The following is a 16,435-nucleotide window of genomic DNA, read 5'->3' as shown; positions in this document are numbered from 1 at the left end:
TCACAGAAACAGAAATTGCACTTATTGCCCAGGAGCTGTTCTGTTCAAGGTCACCTGCTTTGGAGGATGTGGGAGATGTCAGTACCCGTTCTTTCAGTGTCTGTCACCAAGTTCCCTAGAACAGGTATCCCCGTCTGGGGAGTGAGTGGGGCAAGTTCTCTGGGCCAGAGCATGAGCGCGCCTCCTGCCACATGGTGTCAGGAGCTGCCACCCCATCCCTGGGCCAGACAGGCAGGCATCAGCTCTTCCCCTTGTCTCTCACAGCTCGTGGAGCCTCTGACGCCCAGCGGAGAAGCTCCTAACCAAGCTCTCTTGAGGATCTTAAAGGAAACGGAATTCAAAAAAGTCAAGGTGTTGGGCTCAGGAGCATTCGGCACCGTGTACAAGGTGAGCCTGAGGCTCCTAGACTTGGATCTTGGGGTCCCCCGTCCTCTGCTGTGGTCCTTATCACAGCGGGGTGCTCTTTGTGTCAGTGAGGGTTTAGGAAATTCCACTATTTTTCTTAGGTTGTCTAGACAAAATCTTTTATAATCAGAGTGACAAGGAAGTGGTCCACTTGGGCACAGATGATTTCATGAAGGACATGGTGAGTTTTTAGAGGATGGGTGGCACAAGTCAATCTGAAAGAGTGTGGCCTGTCCCCAAAGGGCAGCATCCAAATGAAGCCCAGCTCAAAACAGCTTCCTCTTCATTTATTTTTTTCTATGCCCTCTTTGCTTAATCTGATCTCAGTTAGGCCCAGACCTGGTATCTCAGAATTCTGTACAAAATGACTCACACTGACTCTGTAACTTACATGAGCTGAAGGGTTTTATCTAACTACTCTGATTCCTGGGACACAACAGCTAAAGAGCTGCTGAGCTGTCATGACTCCCAGCCTGGGTGGCCTTGGGTGCAGAGCTGTGCTTCCTCACCCTTTGGGGTATGGCCACCAATGACACCCAGCCAGGCCAGGAGCCACATCTTACATGTGTGACCACTGCCAGCCAATGACTTCTCCTCTCTTTGTTATAGGGACTCTGGATCCCAGAAGGCGAGAAGGTTAAAATTCCTGTAGCTATCAAGGAATTAAGAGAAGCCACATCTCCCAAAGCCAACAAGGAGATTCTTGATGTGAGTTTCTGCTTTGTTCTCTAGCTGTCTGCAGGCCTGGACATCAGAAGCTACCTTTTCTCGTGGTCGGCAGCACATTTCCGTGTTCTGGACTTCTCATCACCACGTTCTAAATGGTCACTTTTCACTTTTGCTGTATTTTTTCCTTCTGGCTACGCAGTTGGTATAATTCTCTCTCATAGAGATGACTCACTCTTCTGTTCTCTTAACACCCCAAAAGGATGGGAACCTGTGGTCCCTGGGCATCCACCAGGGGCTGGTGGCTTCCCCCTGCCATCTCAGTGATGCCTCTGGCTGACCTGTGGTACTGTAGTTGTTGTGTTCAGCATGCCTTGGGAAAGAAACAGAAGCATGAGGCAGCCTGCTCAGGGTCACGAAGCTGGGTAGGTTTCCAGCACCTGGTTACTTCTGATTCTGAAATGTGTGTTCATTTTCTTCCACCAAATATCTTACTTTGAAATGGCTTTTTAAAGCTACCTAGGATTAACAATTTCATGCTCCATAAACTCTATAATCTGTTGCTCACCTTCTGTACTTTTTCTCAAAATAATTTAAATGTTATTTCCAGTGAGTGCTATTTTATGGAGTCTTTGAAATACTCCATAAGGTTATTATTGTTACATGCTTTTACTTTAGATTCTGTTGAACTTTTCCCATCTTCCTTTGGACCCTCACTAGCCAGTGAGGCCTCTGCATGGTCTTAGAAAGAGGCTGGAAGAAGGAGGAGCCAGCCTGACGTTGGGCAGAACCTACTGCAGGTAGAAGCTCAGGAAGTTCTGGGGGATGCACCCCTGTGGGCCCCAGCTAACAGCACTGCCGCCACTCGCTGTGGGTGGATGTGGGTTTTTCTTGCTCTTTTCCCAAAGCAGAGCCAGTAAAAGAAGAGGTGGAGGGGCTCAGCAGTGAGTTAGGAGAACAGTCAATGAAAAAGGAAAGTGACTGCCTTTACTGACTCAGAAATCTAGTTCATCTTGCAGCCAAGAAAGACAAAGGTCAAATGTAATAGTTCCCCGCTCATATCTAACCGACAGAATAATATGGTGAGCAAAGCAAACAGGCCTTTTTTAAAATGTGTTCAGACGCTGAGCTTCCCAAGAGGAAATCTTCTCCATCCGCATTTCTCCAGGCAGCCTTTCCTCCTTTCATTTTGCAGCAGGGAGGTCTCACTGCAGTATTTTCTTTGTGAAGGAGTAATTATTAACACAGTGCAACAGGAAATCTCGCACACTGATGATATGCTTATCAAGCCAAGTTACCTTTCATTTTAGCAGTTTACAAATTAATGTGGAGTCTGTTAATATAATGTCAGTTCCTATTTACATAACCATGAAAAGTGTAACAAGCAAGCCATTTGTGAAGTCTCTTCACTTACAACCTCTAGCTCCTTTTCCTACACCGTTAAAAAGAAAATATTTTAGCAGAATTTGCTTCCTTAACTCACTTTTTACTCATTCAAGACATTCTAATAACTTTCACAAAATGTGAATTTTGACAATATTCTCTGTGCAGAGTTAAAGGCAATTTTGAAGACAGTAGCAATACTTTGGGAAAGAAGTAGTTTCACTGAAAAGGACCCTCCAGAACCCCTAAAACTGGAGGAAATCTGCTTTCATGGGGCAGGGGTAGGGTGGAAAATAGAGAAAGTAAAGACTTAGAAAAAGTGTTTAAAGCCCTGTTTGCCTCTTGCTCTTTCTCTGGGCTCCTCTCCTTCTCTCCCTCTGGCCCACTCCTGCTTTCTTCTTTCTGCTCTGACACCCACCCTGTGGCTGTTCTGGGAGAAGACAGCAGCCTGAGGCCTTGGTCTGCCTGTCCTGAAGCTCCGTCTGCCCCACAAACACGGAGCCACTCTGATAGGGTGGGTGCTGCCATGGGGAGCCCCTAAGGAAAGGGAAAACTAAAGCCAAGGCAGTTTCAACAGTCAGTTAAAGGGCAAGTTAATCCTGTGACCAGGCTGCCCAGGGGGCTGAGTGTGGGCTTGGCTCACACGCACTTGTAAACGGCTCCAGCTTCCCATGCTTTTATTCCCCTACCCAGGCCAGCACTCAGGTCCAGCACACATGCCCTCTACCCCTGGTATATGGTGCCATCAGTGGTGGCTTAGGTACTGGGAAGCTTCAAAAGTATTCTTAAAGCTGGGCATATGCCTCTCCTGAAGGAGTTTAATGTTTAGTGAAATCCCTTTTCGCCAGTCCTTAACATAAACTAGTTCACAGATGAGGGAGACATGCAAGAAAGAAGGCCCAAACAATCATTTCGACAACTGGATAAAATAATAGATTTTCAAGGTCGCCAAGCCTCAGAAGCTCTGCTGCCACGTGACTCTGACCTCAGCCTTGGGAGCCTCTGAGCGTGGGTTCTGCCTGCCAGTCTGCAGACTGATCAGAGATGGTGAGGAATACCAAGCATTCTTGCTGTAGGTCACAGAGCACCTTTGACATTCCAAGATAAACAGCTAAGAACAAAGCTCACGTTAACTCCTGCACACACTGAATAGGACACGTGACTGGACAGCATCCCCATTGAGCTCAGGCTGAGCCGTGCAGAAGGGACACCCCAGCTCTGGTGCTGCACCAGATGTTAATAGGAGCTAGGGCCTGGCAGGGCTCCAGGCTCTGTGTGGCCCAACACCCACACTCGTGCTCCACTCCCTGAGCCCTGGGTCAGCCCCTCACGGCCCGCAGCAGATGGGCTGCTCAGACTGCTCTGCTCTGCAGATTTTTCTCCTCTCTGAAGCGAGTACATGTTTCCAAATCTCAACCAGATCTTGAGAAAATAGAAACAGCCAGAGGATTACTTTGGTGTTATGGTTGTACAGTTTCCCAGACTCGGGAGAGAGACGTGATTTCTGCTTTTCTGGCAATTGCATGGCCTATTAATCTTTTCATAGACTTTCTAGTTTAAATTTGAGTGGGCACAGAAACAGCATGCAGAAGAGATTCACATATGTGCTCTGTGTTACAAGGTCTAGGGCTTTCTTTCTCAGCAAGTCTTCCCCGGTCTGTGGAGTTAGTTAGCAGCAGGAAGGACGGCTGAGGGGCCCCGGAAGCCAACAGCCTGGGGTGGGAAGACTCTAGTGGGCCCAGTCCTGACAAGAAGTGTGATCTTGGGCATGGTTCACTGGGTCTCAATTTCCTCTTCAGACGAATAATAGCTTCAGGAGGAACCACTTGCCTGCCTTCTCCAGCCCTAAATTTTTATCAATTGTTGTTATTTAGTTACTAAGTTGTGTCTGACTGTTTATGACCCCATGGACAGCAGCACAGCAGGCTTCCCTGTCCACCATCTCCCCAAGTTGGCTCAAACTCAGGTCCACTGTGTCGGTGATGCCATCCAACCATCTCAGTCTCTGTCGTCCCCTTCTCCTCTTGCCCTCAATCTTTCTATGAGTCAACTCTACGCATCAGGTAGCCAAAGTATTGGAACTTCAGCATCAGTCCTTCCAATGAATATGCAGGGTTGATTTCCTTTAGGATTGACTGGTTGATCTCCTTGCAGTCCAAAGGACTCTCAAGAGTCTTCTCCAGCACCATAATTCGAAAGCATCAGTAGCTTTTTATCAATAGTCCTCTGAAAAATGAAGAGCTGTCTGAATGTCCATTGTATTAAATATCTACTCTGCTCTTTAACATGGTGATGCTGCATTTACAACCAGAGGAGAAGGGCCGCCTGGCCATGAAGGTGGGGCATCGCCTACTCAGGGTGCTTGTTCTAAAGCAAGTAGCAGAGCTGTAGTCTCTCTTGTTAGCGGAAGTGACAGGGTCTCTGATTTGTGTGATTTCAGTGTAGTTCAGCTGTGATGTTTCTGAGGTATTTCTAGAGGTGTGTCAGGCAGCACAGAAGCACCACAGGGGAACAGGTGTTGGGGAGAGGGAGACACTAAGCAAGCTCCCCCTCCCTGCAGCTCACACAGCGCACCCGCCGGGATGGGTCCAAAAATCGGCATTTCTGGCAATTTGGCCAGCAGCACTGAGCCTGCTGCCCTGAGGAAACAACTGCAGGAAGCCAGGAAAGTTTAGCTTAGATGGGAGTCAGGGAGGCCTTCAGAGGAGGGGCAGCCAGGGAAAGCGGAGGTGGAGGCGCATTCTGGACAAAGCCCCTGCTAGGGGCGAGTATGGGAGAGCAGTGAGCGGGTGGAGCAGCAGGGCCTGTGGGAGGAGAGGCCCAGAGAGGCGTGGGGGCCTCCCCAGAACGGTGAGGCCCGGGGAAAGTTACTGCAGACGCTGGTGTTTAGGACATTGAGGACATTTGTGTTTTGGACTCTGCGTTCGCCCTGGTCCCTCCACCCATCTGCTCTGTCCCCACTGTCCGCTCCTGAGGCACAGCTTCCGGCAGCCCCGTCAGGTGCCTTCGCCTCCCAGGCGGCATTGGCTCCTGCACAGGGAGCCCAGCCCCGACCGCATCAGTGGGCAGAGTGGGAAAGGCGCCTCTGAACTTTCTCTTGGAGACGAGGCGGTCCCTTTTGTGTCTGTATAAAAGGTCAGCATCCTTGTACTCTAAAGCGAAAAAGATTGAGTTTATTGGTAGAAATTTAAGATTCCCTAATTCTTAGACAAAAACTAGGCCCAGCTATGTGCTTGGTTTAAATGAAGTCAGCTTCCTCCAGCCAAGGATAGCAGAAGAGTTAAAATGAAATCTGTAGTTGTGAGTCTGTGTCAGGCCTCTGCCCTGGCTGCCTCTGAGTCAGCAGGGTTAGCGTTGGGGGAAGTGGTTTTCCTTTCCCAAAACTGCGGCCGGCAATACAGACCACCTCTTAAGAGATGAATCCTGGGTCACCCACAGAGTCTGCGATCACTGCAGGTGTAATGTCCTGTCTCCGTTTCAGAGCGGCACATGTACACAGAAAGGCCTTCTTTCTCCGCTGTGTGTGGTGGAGGTGCCTGCGGTCCCAGCAGTGTTGAGGGCGGGGTGGTGGTGGTGGGGGGGGTCCTCCTCTGCCCGCCACAGAGGAGAAGTGAAGACTGATCTCCCAGAGCTCTCGCCATCACCTCGGTGCCCGTGGTGAGGGTTCCTTAGTCAGTGGCCAGGTCATCATCAGGATGTGGGTTGCCACCCGCCCCAACAGCGTTTTAAACTGAGGCATCTTTGGCTCTGAGGCGGAGGTCCTCGTAATGACTCAGCATCACCCAAACTTGGAGACATCAGGTCTCGTCTTCACCCAGCACTTTGCTGGTGGCGAGCACTGCCGGGGTCTCTCTGTGGTGCCGAATACCACCTGCAGGCAGAGGGTGCCTCCGCCCACCAGATGTCCGGTCACTGCCTGGCCTCACGTGCCAGGGATCCTATGTGAACATCCACTGCTCTAGATGTTTCATGCGCCCATTTCCACACTTAAACTCAAGTTGGGTTTTTAATCTAGGAAGGGTCTGCCTGCTTGTTCCTGTAGCCATGGCGGGGAACCGCGCTGACATGCCTTCTCCTCCTCTCCCACAGGAGGCCTACGTGATGGCCAGTGTGGACAACCCACATGTGTGCCGCCTCCTGGGCATCTGCCTGACCTCCACAGTGCAGCTCATCACACAGCTCATGCCCTTCGGCTGCCTGCTGGACTACGTCCGTGAGCACAAAGACAACATTGGCTCCCAGTACCTGCTCAACTGGTGTGTGCAGATCGCAAAGGTAACTTCGCAGGCAGCCGGCACTGAGTGCCAGCAGGCAGGGCCACAAAGCAGGGCCAGCAGCTACCTCTGCTTCTTGCTGTGCCCTCACCTCCTGGGCTGATGTGATCGTTAGAGGGAGCCCCAAAGAACAGCAGCAAGGGGCCAAAAACAACAACCAGGAAGTCAACAATTACATTCTCCATCCTAGGAAAGCAGAGAGTTTGTCAGGAGGGGTGTGTGTGTGTGTGTGTGTGTGTGTGTGTGTGTGTGTGTGTGTGCGCGCGCGCGCGCGCGCGCGCGCGCGTATGCGTAGGCAAAGCGTAGACTTTATTTTGGATTAAGTTGAATTGATTGTCTTTGGCGTCAGATTAGTGCCTCTCGCGCTCCAAATTGAAAATCTAATTATTCAGCTACATTTGCACAATTGAGTGCTCTCAGAATGGTTGATGTTAGTGTCTTATTTCCCTGGCATTCTTTTTGTTGAATACTATGGTAATTTGTAGCAGAGGATGAGGTATGGCTTTCACGCAGGCAGAACTGGTAACAAAACCAGCAAACCAGCCCACATGAGGCTGTCAGGTGACAGAGTGCTGGGTGGACAGGCAGCTGCTGGCTCTGATGTGTGGTAGCAAGAGGTAAACAGATGCTGCTTCTGCTTCTTGAGGCTCCTCACACATTCCACTGTCAACAGGCTAGAGCGAGGAAGGAGCTGGTAGGGGCGGTGGGCAGACGGTGACCAGGGGGCTACACCTGTGAGCTGAAGCCAGGAGCTGAGCGCCAGGTATTTAGCTGCTCGTATGGGCTCACAAAGACTTTCATCTCAGATCTGTCTTTCTTGATCACAGCACTGCATCAGTTATTTGCAACCCAACTTGCTAATTCTGTTTCTTCTAACAGTGGGTGTACCTTTCACTCAGTTGAATGAATGGAATCTGTGGATGAGTCCCACCCCAACCCCCTCAGCCCTGGAGAGCGGTTATTAGCTGGAGGAGACCAGGGAGGCAGGGAGCCTCTCATCTCCCAGCCCTGTCAAGTCCTGGTTGCTCGTCTCACCAAGGGCAGCAGTGCAGCTCGGTCCTGTGGAGTTACAGTTCTCCCAGAACCGAGGGGCTCCACCAGGCTGTCAGGCAGCAGGCTGCCTCCTGGGAAAACAGACAGCAGCATGACACTGTTTTCCTGCTGCCACTGGGCTTACTGTCTCAGCCACAGCCCCAGAGGCTCCAGCACCCTAGGAGTGGGAGAGCGCCTTCTCAGACCCCCGCCCATCACCCAGTGCTCCTGTCATTGGCACGGCCACAACCCTGGTTTCAGAACAGAGGGAATCACGTGGCCATGCTAACCAATGGTCCTGACGAGCTTTGCGCCTTAGTGCTGCGGTCTTGTGAAGATGTGCTTATTTCTGTTTGTCTGACTGCATCAGTTTCCTAGGGCTGCCACCAAAGATCGTGACAGACTTGGTAGCTTTCCACAGTGGAAACTTCTCTCACGGTTCTGGAGGTTGGAAGTCCAGAATCAAGGGCTCTGCTCTCAAGGCACTGCTTTCTGTTTCAGCAGAGAAACCTCACTGTTGTGCTGGCACAGCTGTATCGATGCAGCATCTATCCTGCCAGGATAGGAAAGTAATGGTCTCCTCAGTTGTAAGGAGAGAAATTTGCTGTTGGGTTAGTTACTATTTACCTTAAGTATTAAACAGTTTTCTTTGTAAAACTTAGAAATGAAACTACCCAGAAACAGTTGGTGGCTGACCAGAAAGTAAACTTGCTGGCATTTACTGACTTACAGATGTCCTCACTGATTCACAAAGGTATAGGCTCTCTTGGGAAGTATGACACAGGTTTATTGTCCTCACTGAACTGGAGGAAGACAAGTAACATTATATCACCCAGGCACAAGGAAAAAGAAAAGAAGCAGAGGTGGCCTGGGGGGGATTCCTGTTGGGGTTTGGAGACCAGAGGCGCCCTTCCATACAGGGCTAGAGTGGATTCTAGACTCAGGTCTCAGGAGGCTGTGGTCCCATCACCCGCTCTGTGATCCCTCCGTCCTAAGCTCCCAGCTCTTGAAGGTACACAGAGCTCTCACTCACGGGGAGTAACTTAGGTGCTTCAGAAAGTGTGTCAAACTAGCTAGTAAATTCCAAAATAACTAGATGGGATGGTAATGTCATAAAATCTTAGAATCCAAAAGATGTGCTGGACTTCAGTTGAGAGAACACTGCTGCCGTGCCAGGCTGTTCCTTGGAGCACCACAGACGCATACTGCGAATCCTGTGTAAATCAGCTCCCCAGGCTTTCATTTAACATTTTCTCCAGCCTTTGGGACAGCAGAGCTTTCTTTCCCCTAACCTGGATTAAGATCTCACAGAAGTTAGTTTTCAGAGAGATAAGTTTCAGATCTTCACCAGGCCCCAGTGAGATTTGAAGGCAGCTGTTGGGGAAGGGGGATCCAGGGGAGAAACTGTCAGAAAGAAACTGACCACGACTTTGTAAGCACCAGACTACACCTAGTGCATTCTATAAGATGTGACTTGATAAGGATGAACTTCAAAAAGGATTCCATTCAAGGGATTCATTTCTTAAGCACACAGGACACTTAGTTTGGTCTCAGTTCATTTGAAAACACCCCAGGTGTTTTCACAGTTCACACATTTATAGGAGTTCTCAGGTCGTGTGAACAGCTAAGAGAAGACCCATCCAGGTTAGGGGAGGAAGGTGGTCCTGCCTCTAACGGGAGAGAATGAAAATCGTGCTGGCAAAGGAGCTGTCATCCGTCACCCTTGCTCGGCCTTTGTGGGGGAGATGCTGACCATCCAGTGCAGCTCACGTGCACAGCCTCCTGTCTCGGCCCACGGGGCTCTGGCCTTTGTGCCTAGGTCTGCTCCCCTTCCCCACACCACCCAGGTTTCCTGTTCTCCAGATCAGGACTCCTAAAGGTGAGGTTCCAGGCAGCCCCAGCCCCGCAGATGGACTGTGCAGCTTAAGGGTGGTGATTCAGCCTCCAGCCTCCATCCGCGGGGCCAGAGAAGACTCCTCCCAAGAGCTGATTCACCTGCAAAGCACACACCTGCATAGCACCCCGAGGCACCAAGACTGCAGACAGGACAGAGACAAACAGCAGATCCAGTCACCAGATGTTTTCAGTTATTTGGATGTTTTTTTTCATTCTTACATTGTTCCATAAAAGATTACAGTTGAACTTAACCTAAATGATCACTTTACATTATGTCCTTATAAAGCCAAAAGTTGCTGTACGATTAAAGCATATTCCTCAGCTCTTAGACATTTCATTTAGTTATTTCTTGAGCATTTATCTGTCAGTGTCCAGTATCATGTGAAATATATATATATAATTAGACAAAATTTCTTATCTCCCTAAACTTATGAACAGGTAAGGAAAACAGATCCATAGAGAGCTAACAATGCAGGAGGAAATGAGGGGGTGATATCAGGAGAGGTGGGGACCAGACTCCCAGAGGCTGCTGTACAAGCCACATGGGGACCAGCAAAGTGGTCTCAGCCTGCCAGTCAAGCGCCAGGTATGGGGGCAGCAGGTACCCCACACCCTCTGGAGTCCTGGACGTTGCTTGGTTCTGTGGATGGGAGTGAGAGCCAGGTCCTGTCCTGGGAGTTGTCTGAGGGAGCAAACGGAGTGGGCAGTGATGGAGAGACGCTGAGGGCTGCTGAGGAATGAGGGGCAGGGCAGGAGGGGAAGGGGATACCCCCCAGGGACCTGCAAGCCCAACTTCATCATGAAAGCCAAGGGCACCATGCAGGTATTTATTCATGATCTTACTTTTGGGGAAAGTGTAGCAGGACACTGCAGCGGCCTAATTCAAGGTCATGTCCAAAAGGGTGGAGTAGAGAGGATGGATTTGGCATCCAGGAGGAAATGATGACAGTCACAGCAGTGATGCAGCATTCTACTGGGTGCTGTCCTCAGTGCTCCATAGGGATTAACTCATTTAATCCTCTGAGTAGCCTGTCTTACATGTGGAGAGAGTGAGATAAGGGTGTTTAAGTAATGTGCCAAGTTCTCAAGCACATAAGCAGCAAAACCAAGATTTGATCCCAGGCATCCTTGCTCCCACTTCTGTGCTTTTCCCCAGCCCTTGATGTCACAATCAGAGTGCAGCCCTCAGACCAGTGAGCCTAGCAGGCCTCCTGTCCCTACCCAGCAGAAGCTTGGTGTCTGGAACAGGACATTCTGACACTTGCCTGCCTCTCCTGAGGGCAGGGTTCAGTGGTGTGGAGGCTGTGCTTCAGTGAACTCTGCCAGAGCCTTCTGTCTGCCCTCCACTTCCTACTTATGCCATCTCCATAGTCATCAGGTCACATCCCCCCTCTTCCCCACACGGTGGTTAAAAAGTCTGTTAGAAATGCAGCTCAGGTCTGCTTCTCCCTCTGGGCTTCTACTGAGAGCTCCAGGATGCTGCAGTGCCTGGGAAAGCAGTCTGTGAATGTCAGACCCAGCCCGGGCCTTCTTCTGTGAGCGTTGTGCCAGGAACATCTTCACATCCCTCATGGAGTGTCCACAGGTCCCAGCGTGAAGGGACCCCTTTTAACCTCATTTTTGCCACATCCATCTTCGCTGTCCTATGTTAAATGACAAAATAAATACATTCCGTTAAACTGAAGTGAGGATCTCAAAGAAGAACCAGGGAAATTCTTTTCCATGAAGCCCCACGAGGCTTAAACACTGGTGTTGCTTCCTGCGGTTCTGTTTGGATTCTGAGAGTTCTCGAGCAGTGTCAGGGCTCTTATCTTTGGTGCTGGTTAAAATCTTAACTGTGTGAGGCACTGAGATGGCCTTTCAAGCCCTCTGTGTTATGTGGGACAGAAACCAAGGAATAGAGTTTCACTTAAGTTCAAAGGAGGCTAATCTTATCCTGTAATTATCTCTGACTTTTAAATCCCTCTGGCTGATTGGCTGTCTGCTCCAGAACACATAAACTGCTTTCTTCTCCCCTTTCCCAAGCCTTCTCTGAGAAAACATTGCTCTGGTCCTTTAAAGATCTCAGGAGTAGGAGGAGGGGTAGGGTGGAGGTACCTTCCATTGCTTTATTTACACAGCAGCAGATAGGAGCAGTGACCCCGCAAGAGGCTGACCTAGACTTGCCCGTGAGTGTCCAGGAGTCTCTGGTAGAGGCATGGGTTGGCGGTGGCCTGCTGCAGGGTCAGGGACACTGAGTGCTGCAGTGCACGCACAGAACCTTTTGAAGGAGGTCGCCTTATCTTCATCACCTCCACCATAGTTTGGTCTCAGGTCAAACAACAGGGAGGGAACACAGCCCCGCCCATCAACAGAAAATTGGATTAAAGATTTACTGAGCATGGCCCCGCCCATCAGAACAAGACCCAGTTTCCTCCACAGTCAGTCTCTCCCAACAGGAAGCTTCCATAAGCCTCTTATCCTTCTCCATCAGAGGGCAGACAGAATGAAAACCACAATCTCAGAAAACTAACCAATCTCATCACGTGGACCACAGCCTTGTCTAACTCAGTGAAACTATGAGCCATGCCATTGTAGGGCCACCCAAGATGGACGGGTCATGGTGGAGAGTTCTGAGAAAACATGGTCCACTGAAGAAGGAAATGGCAAACCACTTCAGTATTCTTGCCTTGAGAACCCCATGAACAGTATGGAAAGGCAAAAAGATATGACACTGAAAGAACTCCCCAGATCGGTAGGTGCCCAATATGCTACTGGAGAAGAGTGGAGAAATAACCCCAGGAAGAATGAAGAGACGGAGCCAGAGCAGAGACAACGCCCAGCTGCAGATGGTGTAACTGGAGATAGAAGAAAAGTCCGATGCTGTAAAGAAAGTATTGCCTAGGAACCTGGAGTGTCAGGTCCATGAATCAAGGCAAATTGGAAATGGCCAAATAGGAGATGGCAAGAGCGAACGTCGACATTTTAGGAATCAGTGAAGTAAAATGGACTGGAATGGGAGAATTTAACTCAGATGACCTTTATATCTACTACTGTAGGTAAGAATCCCTTAGAAGAAATGGAGTAGCCCTCCCAGTCAACAGAAGAGTCCAAAATGCAGTACTTGGGTGTAATCTCAAAAATGACAGAATGATCTCTGTTCATTTCCAAGGCAAACCATTCAGTATCACAGTAATCCAAGTCCATGGCCCAACGAATAATGCTGAAGAAGCTGAAGTTGAATGGCTCTGTGAAGACCTACAAGAACTTCTAGAACTAACACCCAAAAAAGATGTCCTCTTCGTTACACGGAACTGGAATGCAAAAGCAGGAAGTCAAGAGATACCTGGAGTAACAGGCAAATTTGGCCTTAGAGTACAAAATGAAGCAGATCAAAGGCTAACAGAGTTTTGCCAAGAGAATGCACTGGTCATAGCAAACACTTTCTTCCAACAAAACAAGAGAAGACTCTACACATGGACATCACCAGATGGTTATACCGAAATCATATTGATTATATTCTTTACAGCCAAAGATGGAGAAGCTCTATACAGTCAGCAAAAACAAGACCAGGAGCTGACTGTGGCTCAGATCATGAACTCCTTATTGCCAAATTCAGACTTAAATTGAAGAAAGGAAGGAAAACCAGGTATGACCTAAATCAAATCCCTTACAATTATACAGTGGAAGGGACAAATACATTCCAGGGATTAGATGTGATAGACAGAGTGCCTGAAGAACTATGGACAGAGGTTTGTGACATTGTACAGGAGGCAGTGATCAAGACCATCCCCCCAAGAAAAAGAAATGCAGCAAGGCAAATGGTTGTCTGAGGAGGCCTTACCAATAGCTGAGAAAAGAAGAGACGCAAAAGGCAAAGGAGAAAAGGAAAGATATACACAATTGAAGGCAGAGTTCCAAAGAATAGCAAGGAGACATAAGAAAGCCTCCCTCAGTGATCAATGCAAAGAAATTGAGGAAAACAATAGAAGGGGAAAGACTAGAGATCTCCTCAAGAAAATTAGTGATACCGAGGAAACATTTCATGCAAATATGGGCACAATAAAGGACAGAAATGGTGTGGACCTAACAGAAACAGAAGATATTAAGAAGAGGGCAACAATACACAGAAGAACTATACAAAAAAGGTCTTCATGACCCAGATAACCTAACAGTGTGATCATGCACCTAGAGCCAGACATCGTGGAATGCAAAGTCAGTGGGCCTTAGGAAGCATCACTATGAACAAAGCTAGTGGAGGTGATGGAATTTCAGCTCATCTATTTCAAATCCTAAAAGATGATGCTGTTAAAGTGCTTCACTCAATATGCCAGCAAATCTGGAACACTCAGCAGTGGCCACAGGACTGGCAAAGGTCAGTTTTCATCCCAATCCCAAAGAAAGGCAATGCCAAAGAATGTTCTAACTACTACACAATTGCACTCATCTCACATGCTAGTAAAGTAATGCTCAAAATTCTCCAAGCCAGGCTTCAACAGTACATGAACTTCCAGATGGAAGTTCAAGATGTTCAAGATGTTCAATCTGAGTTTAGAAAAGGCCGAAGAACCAGAGATCAAATTGCCAGCATCTGTTGGGTCATTGAAAAAGCAAATGAGTCCCAGAAAAAATATCTACTTCTGCTTTATTGACTGCGCCAAAACTTTTGTTAGATCCATACAGTTTGCTATGGAAAATACAGCAAACTGTGGAAAATTCTTCAAGAGATGGGAATACCAGACAGCCTCACCTGCCTCTTGAGAAATCTGTATGCAGGTCAGGAAACAACAGTTAGAACCAGACTGGAACATTAGACTAGTTCCAAATCGGGAAAGGAATACGTCAAGCCTGTGTATTGTCACTCTGCTTATTTAACTAATATGCAAAGTACATCATGAGAAATGCCAGGCTGGATGAAGTACAAGCTGGAATCAAGATTTCCAGGGGAAATATCAAAAACCTCAGATACACAGATGACACCACCCTTATGGCAGAAAGCAAAGAAGAACTAAAGAGCCTCTTGATGAAAGTGAAAGAGAAGAGCAAAAAAGCTGGCTTCAAACTCAGCATTCAGAAGACTAAGATCATGGCACCCAGTCCTGTCGCTTCATGGCAGATAGATGGGGAAACAATGGAAACAGTGAAAACCTTTATTTTGGGGGGCCCCAAAATCACTACAGATGGTGACTGCAGCCATGAAATTAAAAGTCGCTTGCTCCTTGGAAAAAAAGCTCTGACCAGTCTAGACAGCATATTAAAAAGCAGACACATTACTTTGCCAACAAAGGTCCATCTAGTCAAATCCATGGCTTTTCCAGTAGTCATGTATTGATGTAAGAGTTGGACTAATAAAGAAAGCAGAGTGCCGAAGAATTGGTGCTTTTTAATGGTGGTGTTGGAGAAGACTTGAGAGTCCTTTGGACTGCGAGGAGATCCAACTAGTCCATCTTAAAGGAAAGCAGTCCTGAATATTTATCGGAAGGACTGATGCTGAAGCTGAAACTCCACTACTTTGGCCACCTGATAGGACCAATTGACTCATTAAAAAGACCTTGATGCTGGGAAAGATTTAAGGCAGGAGGAGAAGGGGATGGTAGAGGATAAGATGGTTGGATGGCATCACCGACTCGATGGACATGAGTTTGAGCAAGCTAAGGGAGTTGATGGACAGAGAAGCCTGGCGTGCTGCATGCAATACATGGGGTCGCCAAGATTTGGACACAACTGAGAGAGTGAACTGAACCAAATGCTGGGGTGTTGGGGTATTTTTTGGCATCTGGGCATCTGGCATTTGGCAGTCTCTGTGGCAGCAGCCAAGTTTTACTTGGGGACCCCAGCATGAAATTATGGACACAGTCCCAATGGTGGCCTCAGAGCACTTGGTTTGTGTAGCACCAGCTCAGCCTTGGGACCTGGGTCAGCTCTCAGGGCAGTTGTGTGGGTGCTGGGCCTGCCATCACCTGGAGAGGTTTCTTTGCAGGTGAGTTTGCCATGCCTGACTTGGAACTGTCAGCTGCCATTATCACTCATTCATACTCTCATTCTTCTTCAACGAGCTGCTATAAAAAATGTTTCCAGTGTACCACATTCTCTGTTGGGTACATAAAGAGGCAGAATGGAAGTTCACAATGATAGTTAATTGTAGCTGAAAATGCCCTCTGCTGTCCTCCCTGTGGGCTTAGTGAAACCCTCAGGGGACAAGGCTGATGCTAGAAACCCCATGAAGGTGGAGAGGAGCCAAGGAGTAGAAGGCCTCCTCTGTTTGGAGGAATGTTTGGAAGAGGAGTAGAAGAAAGAAAGAAAAACACAAAAGGCATCAAAAATAGCCCTCTAAGACTAATTCCTGGTAATGTCTTTATAAGACCCTATCTTCTTATGAGGACTTACCTGGTGGCTCAGACAGTAAATAATATGCCTACAAGAGACCTGGGTTCGATCCCTGGGTTGGGAAGATCCCCTGAAGAAATCCATGGACAGAGGAGCCTGGTGGGCTACAGTCCATGGGGTCACAAAGTATCAGATGAAACGAGTGACTTTCATTCACTCACTCACTCATCTTCCTAATTTTTCATTTTGCTTTGATATGACAAGTTAATTTTTAGTTTTTACCTAATATGTATCAAAAGGAAGTAAAGAATTTGCCAGAAAATTTGGGATCCACTCTTATCTAGAGGTGTCCCCTGCACTTGCACTGAAGTAGAGAGAGCTGTGTGCAAAAGCTCAAGAGTAATGAAGAGTTGGTTGAACCCATTCATTTCCATTTTTTGTCCTTCAATAAGCATTTCCATGGTGCCTGCCCT

At 48.3% G+C, this 16,435-nt stretch overlaps 1 protein-coding gene across 1 annotated transcript in view; it reads left to right on the top strand.

The window, feature by feature from the left end:
* The window catches only part of EGFR (epidermal growth factor receptor), a 68,250-nt gene that overhangs the window by 35,833 nt on the left and 15,982 nt on the right, over window positions 1-16,435 (top strand). The window contains exons 17-19 of the mRNA XM_068982021.1: window positions 265-387; window positions 1,015-1,113; window positions 6,544-6,729. Of these exons, the coding sequence (XP_068838122.1) occupies window positions 265-387; window positions 1,015-1,113; window positions 6,544-6,729 (408 nt within the window). The remainder of the gene's footprint in view (window positions 1-264; window positions 388-1,014; window positions 1,114-6,543; window positions 6,730-16,435) is intronic.

The sequence above is a fragment of the Capricornis sumatraensis genome, chromosome 10, assembly GCF_032405125.1.
Source record: "Capricornis sumatraensis isolate serow.1 chromosome 10, serow.2, whole genome shotgun sequence".
In the NCBI taxonomy this organism is placed as follows: domain Eukaryota; kingdom Metazoa; phylum Chordata; class Mammalia; order Artiodactyla; family Bovidae; genus Capricornis; species Capricornis sumatraensis.
This window is presented reverse-complemented; position numbering and strand designations above follow the sequence as displayed.